Below are 19,619 nucleotides of genomic sequence, written 5' to 3'. Positions count from 1 at the left end.
TGAACTGCCAACAAAACCTTCAACCTTATCCCACTTATACGCCCATGTAGGCATACGGTCCGGGTCATGATGATCATCCCACCGGTCGTAACCCTTTGGTGTCGGCCGCCCCAGTGGCAAGTGCTCCCAACTCCAGATCGATAATAGAAGCATCGGACCACCAATGTTGGCTTCCTTTGACTCGACGACGTTTCTTAGATTCACGCCCCTACGACACGCCTTGTCCAGCTACACACAAATAAGAAATATGTCATTACAAACTAGAGAAAATTTCTACATGGTGAACACAATATTATAAGCAAAACTACTTACCTGACGATACAAATAAGCCAACACCGCCCGCTGTACCCTAGTCGAGTCCATGCTCCCACCCAGCAAACAGCTTAAGCCACATAAAGGAAGCGTTCACGCCAGTGCCGTCAGAGAAAAGAGTCCGGCTGACTACATACCACAAGTATGCCCTGGTATACTGCTGCACCGTTTCATCGTCTGCATCAGCCGGGCATTCCCCAAAGTGTTCAGCAATCCAATGATAACTTGCACCGGCGGACTTCCCTTGTACCCCTGGCTCCCTCCCTATGAGTCCAACCATAATCTCACGCCATCCATCAGAATCTATGCTAAAACAAATAGGCTCTCCTTTGATGGGAAGTCCGGTGATCAGAGTAACATCCTGCAAAGTGACAGTCATCTCCCCAGCATAGAAGTGAAAAGTATGCGTCTTAGGGCGCCATAGGTCAACGAGTGTCGTGATCGCACAAGGGTTCATCTTCGGCATCGAACGAGACACGAGTGAGATGAAAGGGAGAAGCTCGGTCTTCCGGATATACTCCGTGTATCGCTCGTCATACTTCATCTTGTCATGAACCGAACCGGACCTCAGGTGAAGCTGATCAAAAACCCTTCCTTCATCTGCCATGAACCGTCCACGATGCAATTGATCATACGATGGATGGATAAGAGAAGCCATCCTGCAAATTACAAATGTATATGGTAGCCCCGTTGTCATTTGCAAATATCCGCGCTAGTGCAAAAACATACATACATGTGCAAAATTTCTACATTAATTCTTCTTCCATACACCATTTATGTGCATATAATTTTCTACAACATAATACACCATATATTTGCACTAATTCTTCCATACACCATATATATGTGCGTACATATCCTAACCAAATTCATAGCACTTTCATAATAATCCTATATCATACATATTGTAAGCCATACATATCCTAAATCACACTAATCCCTACATTATCACACCAAAACCCACTATACATTTCAACAAAAGGATGAACTAGGGTTTCACCCAAATCAATCAAATGGAGAGATTTCAACCAATAGAAAGAGGGGAAAGGGAGGAGAATACCTTGAGGATTCGAAGGGCAACCGGATCCATCGATCTTCGGCTCAGATCTGCAGCTCTTGAGTGGAGAGAGGGAGGGGCGATTTGAGGGGCGCCATGGAGTGGGGAAAGAACAGAGAGAGGAGAGAAAGAACGAACAGAGAGCAGAGGGGCTCGGGCGGCTATGTAGTGAAGGGGTATGGCGCCCCGGGCCGGGGCGTCGTGGTACAACCCATGGCGCCCTGGGCCCAGGCGTCATGGGCCCAAGGCCAAGCCGACGTGACAGTCAGCATCGACGCGCGTGGCACCGTTGACCGAGGCGTTATGATATCTAGCATGGCGACCCGGGTGCGCGCGTCATGCGTGTAGGGCCATTTTATGAAATATTTTCAAAAGAGGGCCATTTTGTGCTGAACTTTGGCCAAAGGTCAGTTTTGTGATTTTTCGCACCAACTCCAGGTCTATAGAATTAATGTCCCTCGTCTTTTCCGCCCCGCAATAAATGCGCTACAATTATTATCCAATAATGACATTATTACATCCAACCCTTTTGGTCCAATGGTGGGGGTAGGGGAAAGACCTGACATATCTCAGAAGCCACTGCAGTGGCCGCGGCGCGGGGGGGGGGGGGGGGGGGTAAGAAGCAGAGCCAGGAGGCAGGCAGTAACAGCGGCGTTTTCCCCCGTCTTTCTCCCACCGGAGCCGCTCAAAACCCCGTCGCGGCCGCCGCCCGCCGCCCGCCGCGCGATCGCGCTAAACCCTAGCCTCCGTCGCCGCCGCCCGCCGCCGCGACCGGCCCGCATTCTCCGCCCGTCTCGCGCCCGCCCGCCCGCCCGGAGAGGTACCCCGCTTCTCGCCCGCCCGCCTCCCCCTCCTCTGTTTCGCGCGCCGTCGCTCGGGGCCGCCTCCCTCCCTTCCGCGGACCCGCCCGCCGGCGCGCCTTCCGCGGGCGCGTTCCGGGGAGGGGACTGGCCCGGGAGTAGGGTTCCGCCCCTCGGCACCTGGTCTCGACCTCTGATTTTGGGGGTTTTTGCCCCCCGGACCGGCGCGTGTGCGCGCGGGCGGCGCACGGCGCTCGATTGCGATTCCGATCTCTCCTTCGGCGTCGCGCGGTTGGTGCGGGCTTTTTTGGGATTCTAGTTCCGGTGTTGCGGATTTGCGATTGACTGGATCCCCCCCCCCCCCGTGTCTGACTGAATTTTTTCTCTGTGACCCACTGATTCCAGGTTCCAGAGCAGCGAAATGGGGAACAGCCGCCCGGGAGGGGCGCCGCCGACAAGCAGCGGGAGCGTGGCGGGGAGCAACCCGGAGGCTGTACCGGAAGCTCCCCGGTTGCGGCCGCACGGAGGGCCAGGCGCGTCGGGTCCGGGGAGCCCAGGTCGGAGCACACCCCTTCCTGGTGGTCGGGAGAGGGGTTCCGCGGGGGCAAATGTGATGACACCGTCTTGTGACAGGCAGCAGAACAGAGCGGTGGAGGAAGCGCCGCTCGGAGGGTCGAGGGCGGTTAAGAAGAGCAGTGTGCCCAATTCTCTGTCAAGAGGTTCAGACGGAAGCTCTGGCTCTAGGATGGGTGCAGAGGAGCAAGTGATGAGTGAGCATGCGAGCAACGGGGATGCTGGCTCTTCGTCGAAGAAGCGGCGAAAAAGAATGGATGCAAGAAGCTACATCAAGAAATTCAAGACGGGCGTAAGACCGGGTGCCTCAGGTATTAGTTCCTCTCATGTTGGGCTCTTGCTGTACTTGCTTAAAGGCTGGATGGCCCCATCATCTGAGACAAATAATTTTAATGGCCTGTGCTGGTTTACCTGCTCTGTTATCAAATCACATTGTAATCATCAGGGTTGCCTAGTGGTTAGGAATAGCTGAAGGTTTATATGGGAATGCCATAATGTGTAGGCACACAAGTCAGGCATCATTGACTGCGTCATGTTCTGTGCATTAAAAAGGAAGACAGTTTTACAGAAAACATTAGTATGTCGACGCAAACTAGTCAAGGTTTTAGGCTTCAAGGTGGGGGACATATCTAGGGCACCATCATTTAGGCGCAATCATACAAAACCATTTTTGTTTGAGCACCAAATCAACATGAAAATTTCCATATATGTGTTACTCTTTGGCATTTAGCCTGCATTCTAGTTTATGAAACCTGCCTATTAGTTGTACAACTTGGTCATTTAGCCTGCATTAATTCATCTGAGTACTATCATATCTAACTTGTCTCTTAAATTTTCAGTTGTAGTTGCTTCCCCTGACAGGATGGGCAAGGAGAACACTTCAAGCGGGCATGTGGCAGACAGCAACACTGCTATTCTGTGTGAAGGTAGGAGGTTGATTGAAAAAAGCAAGGGACATTCAAGCCATGCTGCCTGTAAAGTTCCCAAAAGTCCTATTTCTGGTTTACATGAAACTTCAGACACAAGAGTTGACCAATGTTCTACACCGCTTTCAGAGGTTTGTCTCTCTTCCACTGTCTGCATTTCATTTTGGTCAGAGCTAATTCCACCATTTTACTATGCAAAAATGGAAACTCTTTGAACATTACTGTGAGTTCTTGGGACACTTCAATGGCATCTGGTGCATGATCTATCAAATTTTGCAATACTTCTTTCTTTGCCTCCATGTTACTGGCAGAGGGTTTATTATACTTGTCTTTAGCCTTCTGCTGGGCTAGTCATCTTCTTAAGTGGAAGCCAAGTATGTTAAGTGCTATTGCATGTATTGATTGTTCAGGATAAATGATGTGCATATGGACATTAATTGAGAAGATGCAATATGCAATACTATACTTTCCATGCTATAGCAGCAACTGTATAGAGACACTACAACAGCCAATCACCAACAACAGTCGGTGCCTTTTACTCCATAGGACACCATTTGAAGCAGTGACAGTTACCTATCTCTTGTCATCAATTGTTGTAGGTACAGCCACATAAACCTACCGACGTGCAAAATATAGCGGCTGAAAGCAGTCTTCCAGCAAACGCTAGAGATCCACACACTGGCCCTGCAAGGTGCTTTCCTTTTCAGCCTTTATGACTTTGATACTGGGCAATTAGGCATGTATTTTTTGGATACATGTTAATTCTGTGTTAACCATCCATTTTGCAGGCAAAACATTCTATCATCATTGCAAACTGTGCCAATATCTACTATTCATCAAGAAGAGGTAGCCCTCTCCCACTATAGCTCAGGAGTACTTCAATTCTTTTGGCAATATCTTTTTATGCATCAGTTCTCTTGCCCCCTTGTTTTTAATTGTTGTAGGTACTGCCACATAAACGTACCGATGTGCAAGATATAGCGGCTGAAAGCAGTCTTCCAGCAAAGGATAGAGATCGACACACTGGCCCTGCAAGGTGCTTTCCTTTTCAGCCTTCGTGACTTCTTTGATACGGGGCAATTAGGCATGTATTTTTTGAATACATGTTAATTCTGTGTTAACATTTTGCAGGCAAAACATTGTACCATCATTGCAAAGTGGGCCAATATCTACTATTCATCACAAAGAGGTAGCGCTCGCTAACTACAGCTCAGGAGTACCTTCAATTCTCTTGGCAACGTCTTCTCAATCCCCCCCTCCCCCTGATGTGCTTTCTGATTTTTATGCATCAACCGTATGGGGTTCAACCTTTGGTATTTGATATCATGTTAGGTTAAGAGCACACTTGGAGATGCTGAACCTATTAGCGTTCAGAAAGAAAATTCAGCTCCAGGACATCTCCAGGTGGCCCGATCTGATGGAACAGATGGTAACCCCAACATATGTGTTGCCTGTGGTCTTGGATCCCCAGGAACTTTTAGGTAAGTCAATTTGTTTTTTTCATCAGCTTTACCTACAGAAAATAGTAGTGCAAATGAAGCCATATCTCTAGGATAGCATAAGAACATATTATTGTGGTTTGTGAATGAAAATATTCTACCCTCAATTCATGAGCAAGTACATCCCTATATGTGCAAGTATTGAAGATCCTGAATTTTGGTTACTTGACCTGTTTTATGAAAACTAATTTTGAACTTGTAAATCTCCTGTTCTTTTATACTGCCTAGCATGGTAAGAGAACACACTATTAAAACTTCTCATCTGATCTTTGTATATTATTGATCTTCTGCATACACTTTTGGTCCATCATGCACACTATTCACTTTGTGATGATCTAATGTATATATTCAATTGATGATAGGTCCTGTGATGGAAAAGGTTGCAAAAGTAGGTACCATATGTCTTGTCTGGATCAATATTTGTCTCTTGGAAATTGGTTCTGTACCAGCTGTACGAAAAAGAGGTTGCAGTTTGGCTTACATCATATTGTTGATGGGATAGAGTCTGTGTGGGATGTCAAGGCTGAGGGTAAGCAAAGAACAAATACAAAAATCTTGCGTGAAACAAAATCAAAATTTATCCTAGCAGTATTGCCTTCTATTTCCTAATTTAGTGCTTCTGTTTATTGTTTCTATGTTTGTAGGGATGCAAACTAGCAAGCAGTATTTTGTCAAGTATAAGAATCTGGCGCATGTCCATAACCGTTGGGTTCCAGAAGGTGATATTAGTGTCATGCCTGGAGGTCCTGATCTTCTTTCCTTGTTTAACAAGAGGACTCATACTGAAAAGGTGATTACTTTTGCGGTGAACTTTATTTCTTCGTGCCTATGAAGGATGACTGAGGCTTTGCAAAAGATCCATGCTTATGTTTTTTCTTGTGAAATGATTCCCCAGACAATTTGGAAGGAGTGGACTAAACCACATCGCCTGTTGAGGAAGAGGCTACTTGTGCCCCCAAGATTGGCTGAGGATTTCTTCTGTTCGGATGATTTCTTTTGCTCATCTGGTGTCTCATATTGTACTCTTGAATGGTTAGTGAAATGGAGGGGTCTTGGCTATGATCATGCAACATGGGAACTAGAGACTTTATCCTGTTTACGTACGCCGGAAGCTGACGAACTTAAAGAGAATTACGAGAACCGCCGTGAAGCTGCAAAACAATCATCTATTCCCCAAAAAACAAAGGTGTGGTGGGAAAACCAATTTTAATGCTATAGCTTGCCTGATATTACTTTTATTTTAATTCATGCATGACATGACTGGTAGAAAATATAGTCTGATCAGTTCGAAGATAAACATCACAGAAATGTAATACCAGTTTTCTAGGTTGTGTATACTATTATGATTTTTTCTGTTTAAGATGATCCATTGTACTAGCCACCAAGACTTAGAAAACTGAAAACTGTGTGTTGACTGATCTGCTAATTCCATGAATTTCCTTTTTTTTTTCTTATAAAGATCGGAGTCAGCGTTGGTCCATTCGCCCTCCCTTCAGAGATTACCTCTAAGTGCCGAGAAATGAATTTCTCTAGTTATCATACATTATATGTAGTAGACAGATGTACCATGATCTTATGATTAATTGATTTAATTGATATATATTTTGAGATTTTCTTTCTAGAAACAACTCATGCAGTAAAAAAAGAAAACTTTTATAGGCATGATTATTTAACTCCCATAGCAACTCATAAGTATTTAGCTAGTCCATGAAAGTTTAAGTGCACATTAACTGCACCATGTTGTCTTTCTACACTTCTTTTTTTTCTGGCTTTATTGAACTACCACGACATTGACAATATCTTTATCGCTGTTCTCTTTGTCACAAGTTACTTATACGAGAGTGCTTGAAACTTATACATTTTCGGGAAACTTGTACTTAAGCTCTTCTGTTTAATATTACTTGCCTTTGCAGGTTAAGCAAAGCTCATTCCAGAAACTTGAGAGATTGCCAGATGGGTGCCATCCTGATTTTGACAATGATCACTTGTATTCAGTCAATCACCTTCGAGAGTACTGGCACAAATCCTGTGGTGCTGTTCTTGTTGATGATAAGGTAGGAACCATGCAAGTAGCTTAGCAGACTAGTCCAGCTACTCTAGTTTTTCACCCACATTCTTGTTTGTAGTAGTTATGGCCACCGGCATGGTGAGTTGTTCTATTGCTTCGTTTACATGGATGCAACAATTTAGCATTATAAGTACATCTCTCACAGTTGTACTTGGTTAATTTTGAACTCTTTCCTAAACAAAAAGGACTTGATGCTTAACTCATTTGTTATGCAGGAGTATGTAATAAAGACCGTGCTATTCACAATGTCTGTATTACCTGACGTCAGCCAACCTTTTCTGATTCTCACAACTCCTGGTTCTCTGTCTTTATGGGAGGTTCAGTTCAATAAGTTGGCACCGTTTATCAATGTCGTTGTGTATGACGGGGGGAAAGATGAGCTCAAATTAATTCGAGATTTGGAATTCTATGAGAGTGGAAGCCACTGTATGTTACAGGTTCTCTTATCCCATCCTGATGCTATCCTAGAGGTAAGTTCCAACTGCTAAGTATTTCCTTGCCTAGTTTTATTGAGCAAATACTGCTAACCAATTAAGAGCACATAGATTGCACCTGTATCATATTGATGTCGTTGTTACTACACCCCTAGCCCATCTCTCAAACTTATGCTTTCCATTTAATTGTGATCTCTCTGCCATGACACAGGATATTGAACCTATAGCACACATTGGTTGGGAAGCAGTCATAGTTGATTATTATCAAAAGTCAGCTTTACAATACCTCGAACAACTGAAGCAATTTCCCACTGATTTCAGAATGTTGCTTGTGAGCTCCCCAATTAAGGTGCCTATCAATAGCTCTGGCCGGTAAAATTGCTTCTGTACCACAAATAAGCCATGCTAAATATTGTTATTTTGCAGGATAATCTTCCCGAATACGTGAAACTTCAAGCATTCCTTAATTCTGGAGAGCAAGAAAGTTACGTTGATACTGCTGAGACTCTTATGATGCTGAAAGGAAACTTCAAAAGCCATATTGCATATGAGCGTCAAGCAGGTTCTTCAAAAATATTGGAGCACTGGGTTCCTGCTTATGTTTCACAACTGCAGCTACAGACATATTGTTCCATACTGCTTTCAAATTCATCTGTCCTCCAGTCGCAGATGAAAAGTGATAAAGCTCTTTATGACATTATTATGTCTCTCTCAAAGGTGTGCTTTGCAAACAAATTTACGGCTTGTATGATTACAGTCTATATGCAGTCTGCAGTACATGTACTTTATTCCTTTTTCTGCAAAGTTATGGCTCTGTTACTGACTTCTATCTGTTCTTCTTGTCGTTATGTTATAGTGCTGTGATGACCCTTACCTTGTTGATGAATCCCTGCGACCTCCTGTCAACAATCATGATCAGACTGATCCTATAGTTACGAGAGTGCAAGCATGTGGCAAGCTACTGCTTCTTCAAAAAATGCTTGAAGCAATAAGGAACAAGAGGCTAAGAGTCATTATTCTTTTTCAAGTGAGATACTCATGGCATCACTCTCTTTTACTTATGGTCATGTGTGGCATAATTTACCCAATCTTAGATCTCTGTAGCTGTTGCATGTTACACGATTGATTTATCATCCTAGAAGCTTTCATGTTATCTATTGGCTAATACTGATGGTAATCAGTTCATCAACAAATCAACAATCATGGTTCTGAAAATTGTTATATGGTATTCGTTCAGTCATGCATCTATTATTAATTATTTCTCTTCTGTGTCCTAACTGTTGATTGTACGGTAACATATAGGGCACCTGTTCCTTTTTTATGCCATACAATCTCTGTTTTTAAAACATTGCTGCCATAAATGTTTTAGAAGCTGAACTTGTATAATTAATATCTTAGCTTTGAATAATCATAAAATAGTCCCCATGACCCCCCCCCCAGGGATAATCTCTACATTACTACAATATGCTCATAAGCTATCTTGCTTGCATTTTGCTTCAGGTGCGATGTCATGAGTGCCACATAAAATGCCAATATGCTATTTATGTCAGTAGATTTTTACACGAGTGAACATGGTGTTGCCATGACGTGCAAAAGTACTTTCCTTATATCGAGTAATTAACAATGAAAAGAAATAATATATGACAAATTCCTCCAAGTGACATGCAAGCGCCATTTCACTTATTGTTCCAAACATGTTCCCTCAAGTACTCAGCAGTGTTGTCATTTCTTATTGAAGTATTCCCTTGATGCTCCTCTATGAAATTTGTGTCTTTGAGAACTCCTTCATTTTTTCTTAACTCAGCATGTTTTCTTGGCATGTTCTGGCAGTCTGGTGTACCAGGTGGAAGCTCAATGGGTGATACTTTGGAAACTGTTGTGCGTCACAAATTTGGCCCAGAGTCATATGAACGTGTTGGATTTTGTGGATCATTCTCGAAGAAAGCGATGGCACTTAATAAGTTCAATGACAAGACCAAGGGGAGATTTGTTTTTCTGATTGAAACAAATGCATGCCTCCCAAGTATTGAGCTGTCATCTGTTGATGCCATTATCATATATAATAGTGACTGGAACCCACTTACTGATCAAAAGGCTCTTCAAAGAATCAAAATAGAGTCACATCTTAGCTATCCAAGCATTTTTCGCTTATACACTCCTTTGACAATGGAGGAGAAGTGGCTTGTGCTTGCAAAACAGGGCATGCTTATTGATAAGAAGGATATAACACACAGCGCAAGCCATTCCTTTATCAGTTGGGGTGCATCATGTCTCTTCACTAGACTTGATGAGCTTAAGCATGACAACTGTGCAAGTAAAAACTCTGAAAGGGACAACTTTATGGATAAAGTAGTTTCAGAGTTCTTGAAAAAATTAGCCACAAATGTTGTAGGCAGCACCAAACTTAACTGCACATGCATATCGGAAGCTAACATGAGTGGTAAATTTTACTCAAGAAACATCACACTAGTAGGTGAAAAAGAGGAAATGTGTGCATTGGATGGAGACCCATCTAAGTTCTGGTTAGATTTACTGGATGGAAAATCTCCCTCTTGGAGCTATATATCTGAGCCACCACAATCAAGCCATAACATCTTACAAAACATGGAAGAACCAGCCAAAGTTCCTGCTGAAGAAGAAGCCAATGAAACCAGAAGGAAGCGTAGAAAGGTTGGCGAAATCACAGGTCCATCTTCAAAAAGTTCACATGACAACAATCACCATGATGTGTTGCCTGAAAATTCTACATCGAGTCCTGCTCTTCAACCACTAGATGACACACAACAAACATTAGGTATCATGTTCATCATCATATAATACATTCTGCTGCATATATTCATTACATGTTCTGATGCAATTTTGTTCTGAAGGGGTGGAAAAACGGATGAGCACACCCAAGAATCTTCACGTCCAACTTAAGAAAGAGCTGTCAAAACTAATTACGGCCCTACAATTGCCGGTATGAATTTTCTTAGTTCTGCTATTGGCAGGATGCATCGAAGTCACTTATGCTTAGAATATGTTCTGCTAATGTACAGAAGGTTACAGAAAGTGTACAAACTCGTTATTATCTGCATGCAAAAACAAACAAACAAAATCCTAAATTTAATCTTGCATTTGTACCTGAATGGGACTTATATAAAAAATGCCTAAACTAACTGCCAGTGAGTGCCCACAATTACATCTAGTGGGGCTTAATGTTTGACATAAATGGTAGTAAGACCAACCCTTGCTCCCTTGTTTCGATGGTTGGTCTCTACTCCCTCTGTATCAAAATATAAGACGTTTTGACGCCATCGTAGTGTCAAAACACTTCTTATATTGTGATATGGAGGGAGTATTTTTTTCCGTCTTTGGCTAGTTTGTCATGGCAATTTTTTTATTCATGGACAAATTGTGCAACTAGTAATCAGATATAATATGTCAGGTAGGCTATAAGTCAACACTAACCCTCAAGTTTTATGTAGGTCACAACTCAAGAGTCAATGTTTAAAGCTTGTCTGACTCACCTTGACAAGCTAAAAGTTATACCGTAGAAGAGTTTTATGTAGTTTAACACACCAATTCTTGTACATTCTCAAGAGCTTTCATATATGCCTGTCTTGAGGACTGTGATTAGGGTAACCCAAAGTGAAGAGCTGCTAAATTTGTCTTGACTGTCTGCAGTTCAGATATGCTCTGTTGCACTTCCTGTAATTTAATCTGATATGTCTAATGACTATACATTCTTGACAGTTGACACCCATGTGAAACAAAGATTTAGTACTGGAATATGGAAAATATTCTCGCTAATGGTTCTTTTGATTTTTGTTACGTGCCTTTCTCATTTGTTCATTCTTTTGCTTTGCTCTTGCATTGATTCTTCATGCTTACCTGGCTAATGAGCATCTTGTGTAAATTGGAAATGCAGGATGATGTAAGAGCTATGGCTGAACAGTTGTTTGAGTATTTTTTGAAGAATCATCTAGTTGTTACAGAGCCAGTGAGCATACTGCACGCAATCATCATATCCTTGGTAAGAAAGACACCCGCAAAGTCATTGTATTTTTATTTTCATATTTATGTTTATCAAATATGCCAACGTTCTTTAATCATTTTCTTCAGTGTTGGCATGCTGCTTCTGTTCTTAAGTATAAGATAAATTCTGGAGAGTCGATTGCCCTTGCTGGAAAAAGCTTGAACTGTGAGTGCAATGAAGAGCTTGCATCATTCATCTATGGAAGATTAAGGTTCCCAGAGGGAAAAAATCCAGATAGAGCAATTGAAACTAGCGTCAATGGTCAACCAGTGTCAGTAGAGGATACCCAAATCTTAATTGAAACTAGCATCAATGGTCAACCAGTGTCAGTAGAGGACACCCAAATCTCAATTGAAACTAGCATCAATGGTCAACCAGTGTCAGTAGAGGACACCCAAATCTCATGGGAGGACACCCAAGTGGTCTCATCTGGTGCTGATCACATGATCTCAGAGGAGCAGGAGCCTGTTCAAGAAACTCACAGAGAATGTCATTTGTCAAAGGATGACCTTCCTAACATGATCGTGGAGAAAAGAATGGAGTTAATTGACAATGTTTTCTCCTTGAGAGAAAAGAATATCCTTTGTAAACAACAGCTTGAGATCTCAGGTTTAGACACGTACACACAGAACAACGTTCTCAGACTGAAGGCAGTGTGCACTTTAGTTCTGGAGCATATTCGTAAAAGTCACATTGATGAAGTGACCAGGAGTGACAAAATAAAGCTAACTGTTCAGTGGTTCACTATGCTTATGTATGCATTTTTGGACCACATGAGCCTCCAACATAACAAACTCGAGGCACTGCAATCTGATAGGTGGCTTGTAGAGCGACATCTGAAGGAGAATCTCCACCAGGTAGCAAAATCAGGCCAATTAGATCAAGACTTTGATCAGCATATTGCTCTACCAGATTCGAACTTTGTTATGGAAGAATTTATCCATTTTAAGGAGCAGAGTGGCGAGTATCATATTGTTGAAAGTTCTGTGTCAGATAACCAGCAGTCATTAGATGATGGATTGTTAATGGAAATTGCATTAGTACGAAATGAAGTTCTGTCAGGGGGCATATCTACACAGGCAATGGAAAATGAGCCAGCTGCAACTTCTGTGGACTCAGGTGAAGGACCAGCATCAGAAGCTGTTGATTTTCCAGGAAACTCCATCCTTAGTTCTGATGGCATGGGTGCACAAAGAGCTGGTTGTTCATCAAGTACTATTCCTGCAAATGATGATTCAGTTGGTCAGGTATAATTTTCACTTTCCAGAATGCATTTATTCTGAAGGACTGGAGTATCACCAGAGAACTAGGGGTGTGTGGAAGCTTGCTATCCATGTGCCAGAACCATGAGTGGGTTGCGAGATCTTATGGGTTTCACCTCTAGCCCAGCCCAACTTGTTTGGGACTAAAGTCTTTGTTGTTGTTATTGTTGTTGTTATTGTTTTTGTTATTGTTGTTGTTGTTGAGGATTGTGTGCTGGTACAACTTGCTTGTGCTTTAATCCTGACTCCTTGCAAGAGTTAACCTCAAGCCAGTGGCAGTGGTAGAGCAATAAGTTTTCTGAATTATGATTTTTTGATGCAATATCAAGAATGAAGTTAGAGTGATTACACAACCTGTGGGGTCAACTGACTCTCCATAGGTTGCACATAGAACTGCAACTGCCTGGAGCTATATCTTGCAGCTAGTTAAATGATGAAGATTAGCAGATCACCAAAACTGAGCTATTTTGCTGCAGTTCCCCATTCTAATTGTGAGTGAGACGAGTTGGTCTATTAGTTTGCAGTTGTGTTCCTTGTGAGTGGAACACAACAGGTAGTTCTACGAGGCTGCATGCTTGAAGGTTTATGGCCTGGTGGTGCCTTGGTGGAGATAGATAGGTAGGTGCAGCTGAAAAAGCAAAGTGGCAGACAGGAAAACTAGGGCATGGTTTTCGAGTCGCGCGACTAGTCGATGAGTCGCAAAAAAATGTCGATTCAACTTAGTGTTGACTCAAGTCGTGAGTCACGGCTAGTCGGAATTGCAGGCTTGACTTTTTCCGAGTCGCTAGCCCAAAGCGACTCATCCGAGTCGCGACTCGAAAACCATGGGCGCAAGAATAATTGGAAAGTAACCTCCCCATCCTCTTACGACAGGTGTGTGCCTAACAAACATGGCTAGAGATAATATGGAAAATAAACTAAATGGTAAGTTAACAACACCTCAAAATGCTGCTTCGCCACCATAAGTTTCTGCCACTTGCACCATGCCATAGTCCCACCTTGGTGATAGTGTGTCGTGTGTGTGGAATGATGGCATGTATAGACCCAAAAAGAAATGAATATGCACCACCATGTATTTGGGTTGTCCAGATTGTGTATGCAGTCAATCATCATTTTTCCAGCCTTGATTGCCTATTGTGCCGTAGGCATCGAGAGTTACATATGTTGTCGATTATATTAGTTTGAGCATTTATGTCGCTTGCTTGTTGAAAAGCACTTTCAAAGTTACGCCATTTGACACAAATAGTATTTATTTTGCACATTCCAAAACTTGGCACATAGTGGTCATTCCAGTGTGTCCTGCTTTGCTTTTCGTGATTCCGTGTATCATCATACTTGATTTATTTATGTGTTCATTGTCATTGCGTATAGTCTAGTGATGCCAGACAACTGATCACAAACACCTTTAATTTTGCATCAGGAATCTTCAATTGGTGACTGTAGAAATACTGGACATGTTGAGGCAGAAAATATTGCTAATCCAAGTATGTTGCTGGAAGGAGCAGATTCTTTTGTTAGGGGACTTAATGCAAACAACGACACTGTTGATACAGATCAAGTCCACTTGGAGTCACCAGTTAGCCCAGCTACCTTACCAATGTCTACTGAATTTGAAACTCAGACTTGCCAATCAAGTATGCATGTGGAACAAAGTGTAAGTGCACTCGCCCAACAAAGTTTAGCAACTTGCCAACCAAGTATCTATCGAGTATGTCTCATGAACAAATCTTGCGATTTGCAGCCTGAAGTGCAAAAGTCAACCTCAATGCAAGATCAACCTGCAGAAAAACGAGCATGTATTGTGGGTCCCGAGGCAGCAATGCAGGATCAGCCAGCAGAGGCAGAGCGAGCAGGTACCTTGGGTGCGATATCAGCTCAGGTTTTGCCGCTTGAAATGCAACCATCATCAACCTCAACGAGGGGCGTTCCTTTTGTGTCTGGTCTGCAGAGTTCGTCTGTCCATCAAAGTGTAGTACCTTCATTGGATCCACATGCAGGTGTAGAGTTATCGGGCATGATGACACCTCATGCTATTCAACCACCAGCCTCAGTGCCTGCGGAACAGAGTACGAGTCTGCCTGCCCAACAAAGCTTAGCAACTTTGCGTCATCCGCCAGCAGAAACAGAACCAGCAGGTATTCTGGCCACAGAGGCAGCTTGTGATTTGCAGCCTGAAGTCCAACTGTCAACCTCAATGCAGAATCAACCTGCAGATTCTCTTGTTAGGGGACTTATTGCAAACAATGATGACACTGTTGATACAGATCAAGTCCACTTGGAGTCACCAGTTAGCCCAGCTACCTTACCAGTGTCTACTGAATTTGAAACTCAGACTTGCCAATCAAGTATGCATGTGGAACAAAGTGTAAGTGTACCTGCCCAACAAAGTTTAGCAACTTGCCAATCAAGTATCTATCAAGTATGTCTCCTGAACCAATCTTGCGATTTGCAGCCTGAAGTGCAACAGTCAACCTCAATGCAAGATCAACCTGCAGAAAAACAAGCATGTATCGTGGGTCCCGAGGCAGCAATGCAGGATCAGCCAGCAGAGGCAGAGCAAGCAGGTACCTTGGGTGCCATATCAGCTGAGGTTTTGCCACCTGAAATGCAATCATCATCAACCTCAATGCGGGGCGTTCCTTTTGTGTCTGGTCTGCAGAGTTTGTCTGTCCATCAAAATGTAGTACCTTCATTGGATCCACATGCAGGTGTAGAGTTATCGGGCATGGTGACACCTCATGCTATTCAACCACCAGCCTCAATGCCTGTGGAACAGAGTACGAGTCTGCCTGCCCAACAAAGCTTAGCAACTTTGCGTCATCCACCAGCAGAAGCAGAACCAGCAGGTATTCTGGCCACAGAGGCAGCTTGTGATTTGCAGCCTGAAGCCCGACTGTCAACCTCAATGCAGGATCAAGCTGCAGAAGAAGGAGCATGTATCATGGGCGCCACTGCTGCTCGAGGTTCGCAGCCTAAGGTGCAACCATCAACCTCATTGGATTCACATGCCGGAGCAGAATCAACAGATGCGTTGGGTGTGGTGGCAGCTCCTGATATGCAATCGGAAATACAATCATCAGCCTTGATGCAGGACCGACCTGTGGCAGCAGAAGGAGCATGTGTTCTAGGCACGACAGTAGCCCAGGAGTTGCAGCCTGAACTGCAAACAGCAACCACAGTTCAGCATGACCCACTTGAAAGAACACGCTCTGAAGAAAGGAGACAAGCTGGTTTTGAACCAAACACAGCAGCCAGTCCTGAGCATGATCTGCAGTCTGAAATACAGCCATCAGCGTCAATGCGTGATCGACCTGCAGGAGCAGAAGGAGCAGGTATGGTAGGCAGTACGGCAGCCCAGGATTTGCAGCCTGAACGGCAATTATCAACCACAGTTCAGCATATCCCTATCGGTCCTGAGCAGCCTACCCAACTCCCTCCAGTCACGCCATTAGTGTTTAATAATCCAACATTTAGTGATGAACCGCTGAGAAATGAGTTGGAAAAAATAATTCATTGGAGCACTTTGCTTGATAAAGGCCATGACGATAAGGTTTGTTTTTTTGTTTTGTTTGTCTATTATCTGTTTTACTGTAAATTGCATGTGCTCGTCGTGAGTTTTTTTTCATGTCTTGCTTGGCTGCACATCTATTTGTCAACAGAGATCACAACTTCAGGCAGAGCGCAACCAAGAAATAGAGAAGATAAACAGGAAGTATGACTCGTTACTTCAACAAGAAGATTCCGCTCATCGTGTGAAGCGGACTCAGTTGAATGGTATCTACCAGAAAGTTTACGTGAGCAAATCACTAGCTGAGAATTTCCAACGCGAGTTCACGCCATCAGTTGCATCTCATGGTATCCACCTAACTGTTTGCTAGAGTATCTCGTTTGTTTTCCAAAACAATGATCTGGTCATAGGTAGTCTTTCAGCATTTAGCTCTGCTCGCTGTGATATTTCTGTTTGATACACATCTTTCGAAACGCTTCTTTTTCTTTTGATCAACATATAAGATGGAGCATGGTGTCCTTGCATGATTCATTTACCAGCACCTTGTGTATATTTGGCTGTTTCTGTACGGTGAAACCCTTACATGTGTGATCTGCGAGGAGTGTCATTTTCTTGTTGTTTCTCACTTCCTTTTCAAGGAATCCCAACGCCAGATGGTTGCACTACATTGACTTGAAAAGCCAAAGCACAATTTAAATCCATTGAGATCTGTTGCTTACTGAGACGCTCCTTAATCGTTTGATCATGCGAGTAATGGTTAGTTTTCTCCTTGTGCGTTGCAGGGAGATTGATGAGCCCTGTAATGGATCAGCTACCCGAGTCTTCTTCATCAGCGGCTCGGATTGCAGCATCGCCGCCGGTTATCCCATCGCCATCCATCGGAGCGGCAGCGCACAGTTCAGCAGGACCCAACGTCCGCCCTCCGCCGGTGGCTCTACCATCCTCATCACGGACGGTCCAGTCACAGTCAGCGAGGCCTGGCAATCTCTCTGGAGCAACATCACCGCCTTTTGTTCCAGCGCCTTCGCTACATGCAAGCCACGGACCCGCCGGACCACAGTTGCGCCCTCTCCAGCCACAATCAGTTCCACCCAGCATCCTCTACAGAACAATGCCACCTGGCATTCCGACGCCTCGGCCACAGGGCAGCTACAGGCCGCCCGCTGGAGCAGCAGCACAGCAGCAGCAGCTGCGTGCGCCCTCTCCTCATCTGCAGCACCTCAGGATGCGCCCGCCATATGTCATCCCCACGGACCACCACCAGCAGCAGCAGCTCCCTGCCATCCTAGGGGTTCCAGCGGGCGGGCAGTTTGTCACGGACAGCCTAAGGCCGGCGTTTCCGCAGCCAGGCGCCGTGCTAGCCTCCATGACTCCAGCAGGCCCGGCTCACCAACCAGCACCGCCGTCAGCGCCAGGCTCAGGCTCAGCCGCCCCGACCTACTTTGTTCCACCTGGCCGGCACACGGACCCCGTCTGGACGCCGAACCCCGCCCTCACGTTTGCCCAGCTCCAGCAGCAGGCGTCGTACCTGAACATGGCCCTGGGCGTCGGCAGCAGCAGCACCTCAGCAGGCCCGGCGGCGCCAGGAAGCCAGCAGCAGCACGCCGGCGGTGGCGCTCACATACCCGCCGTCCTCAACCATCCAGGCCTGGAACCGCCGCCGCCGCCGAACAGCAACCCGTACATGCCGGCCAGGTTCGGCGTGGAGCCTGACAGCAGCAGCGGCGACGGCGGCAACGCAGCAGGGCCGAGCGCGGAGGTGGTGTGCCTGTCCGACGACGAAGCCTAGCCGGCGCGACGTGTTGCAGGCCATCGCTTGCTTCGCTCTTCTGCTGTTGTTGTCCACTTAGAAGCCCGGTCTAGAAAGCCTTTAGCGGCGAGCGTTAGCGTCCTTGTAGCCGAGAGATGCGCGGGCAGAGGAACGCCCCTGTTGATATGGCAGCGGTTTTTTGAACTAACTCCAGTAAGTTGTTTATACAAGTGCCGGTGGTTTCAGCGAATGCCACGACTGGGTGGCTGATTGACTGCCTTGCTTTGGGCCTTTGGCAGGCTGAGATGGGTCCTTGTGATCTCTGACAGTGTGAATGTAAGTAAGTAGGAGTGCATTTTTAGGGTGGTGCGAGGATTTGGTTTGGTTTCGGCTGGGAAATGGAGCTAGGTGAGGTGGCTGAGCTGCCTTGGATCCCATCCCATGTGGTGAGAAAATAAGCAGCCTGCTGTGGGAGGCAGAAAATGTCTGTAAACATGGCGAGGTATGGTGTGGTAAGTCAACTAAAGTGCACATGGACATGTATCGCAGGGGAGGAGCCCGATCTGGGTCGGGAGGGGAATGTGATATTAACTACTACTACTACTAGTGCGGCATTATTTATTTATTTATTTATTTATATTGAGAAAAAAACTGGACCAGTATTGCACCTGGTTACCTTGTCCACTTCTTTTTGGGTAGCTCGAGGAAGGGCGGACGGTGTTTTACTGCCATTTTCTTCTTCTTTCGTTTATACTCCTTTATTTATGTACATTTTGTGGAAGTACGGTGGACGGTGTCCCGAGGAACTGCAAGCGGTGCGGTGCGTGTTGGTGGGACGTGCGTGCGTGCGGTGCGTGCGTACGCGGCGGGGCATGAATCCGGGACCGGGAGAGCGTGACTGGCATGATTGATTGTGGGGGATGGAGGAATGGAATGGATTGAATTTGGGGGCGGTGTCGTGCGTGAGGACGGACAGACAGCCAGGCCCAAGCCAAGAGGTGGAGGAGTGGACTTGGCCGCATCCCTCGCCTCGCCTCGCCTCACCTCATCCTGCCCCTCGCTGCTGGAGTAAGCAGGGGCATTAACGACGGCCTTATTATTACCGGCCTGACCAACGGGACGGGCGCCTGCCTACAGCGCATTCAACTCGAGCGCAATCAGACAAACAGAAACGCTCCCCAGACCCACGCCCCATCCCTCGCTCCATCTCTCACGGACAGGCGGCGATGGAGACGGCAGCGGATCCATGGATGACGGAGCTGAGCTGAAGCACAGCAGCTGAGGTAGGCACCATCTCTCCTCCTCCTCCCTCTCATATGTCGATTGCAATGCCTGCTGCCGTCCCTCCCCGGATTTGCTCCTCCTCCCACCCACCACCCAATCAACGCCCACCAGGACCCGTCCGCGAACTT

The 19,619-nt window shown here is 45.2% G+C and overlaps 1 protein-coding gene across 1 annotated transcript; it reads left to right on the top strand.

The window, feature by feature from the left end:
- Positions 1 to 2,195: 2,195 nt before the first annotated feature.
- Positions 2,196 to 18,891, top strand: LOC123135515 (uncharacterized). The gene is made up of 23 exons (XM_044554598.1): positions 2,196 to 2,460; positions 2,575 to 3,053; positions 3,582 to 3,799; positions 4,268 to 4,359; positions 4,457 to 4,514; positions 4,613 to 4,704; positions 4,800 to 4,857; positions 5,001 to 5,149; positions 5,530 to 5,696; positions 5,812 to 5,957; positions 6,063 to 6,353; positions 7,081 to 7,221; positions 7,451 to 7,705; positions 7,881 to 8,018; positions 8,096 to 8,386; positions 8,526 to 8,696; positions 9,500 to 10,463; positions 10,540 to 10,628; positions 11,580 to 11,684; positions 11,774 to 12,934; positions 14,370 to 16,499; positions 16,609 to 16,804; positions 17,240 to 18,891. Exons 2-23 carry the CDS (start codon positions 2,591 to 2,593, stop codon positions 18,244 to 18,246), a joined length of 8,382 nt encoding a protein of 2,793 aa, XP_044410533.1. The 5' UTR covers positions 2,196 to 2,460; positions 2,575 to 2,590; the 3' UTR covers positions 18,247 to 18,891.
- Positions 18,892 to 19,619: the final 728 nt, after the last annotated feature.

This window comes from Triticum aestivum, chromosome 6B (assembly GCF_018294505.1).
Source record: "Triticum aestivum cultivar Chinese Spring chromosome 6B, IWGSC CS RefSeq v2.1, whole genome shotgun sequence".
Lineage (NCBI taxonomy): Eukaryota > Viridiplantae > Streptophyta > Magnoliopsida > Poales > Poaceae > Triticum > Triticum aestivum.
This window is presented reverse-complemented; position numbering and strand designations above follow the sequence as displayed.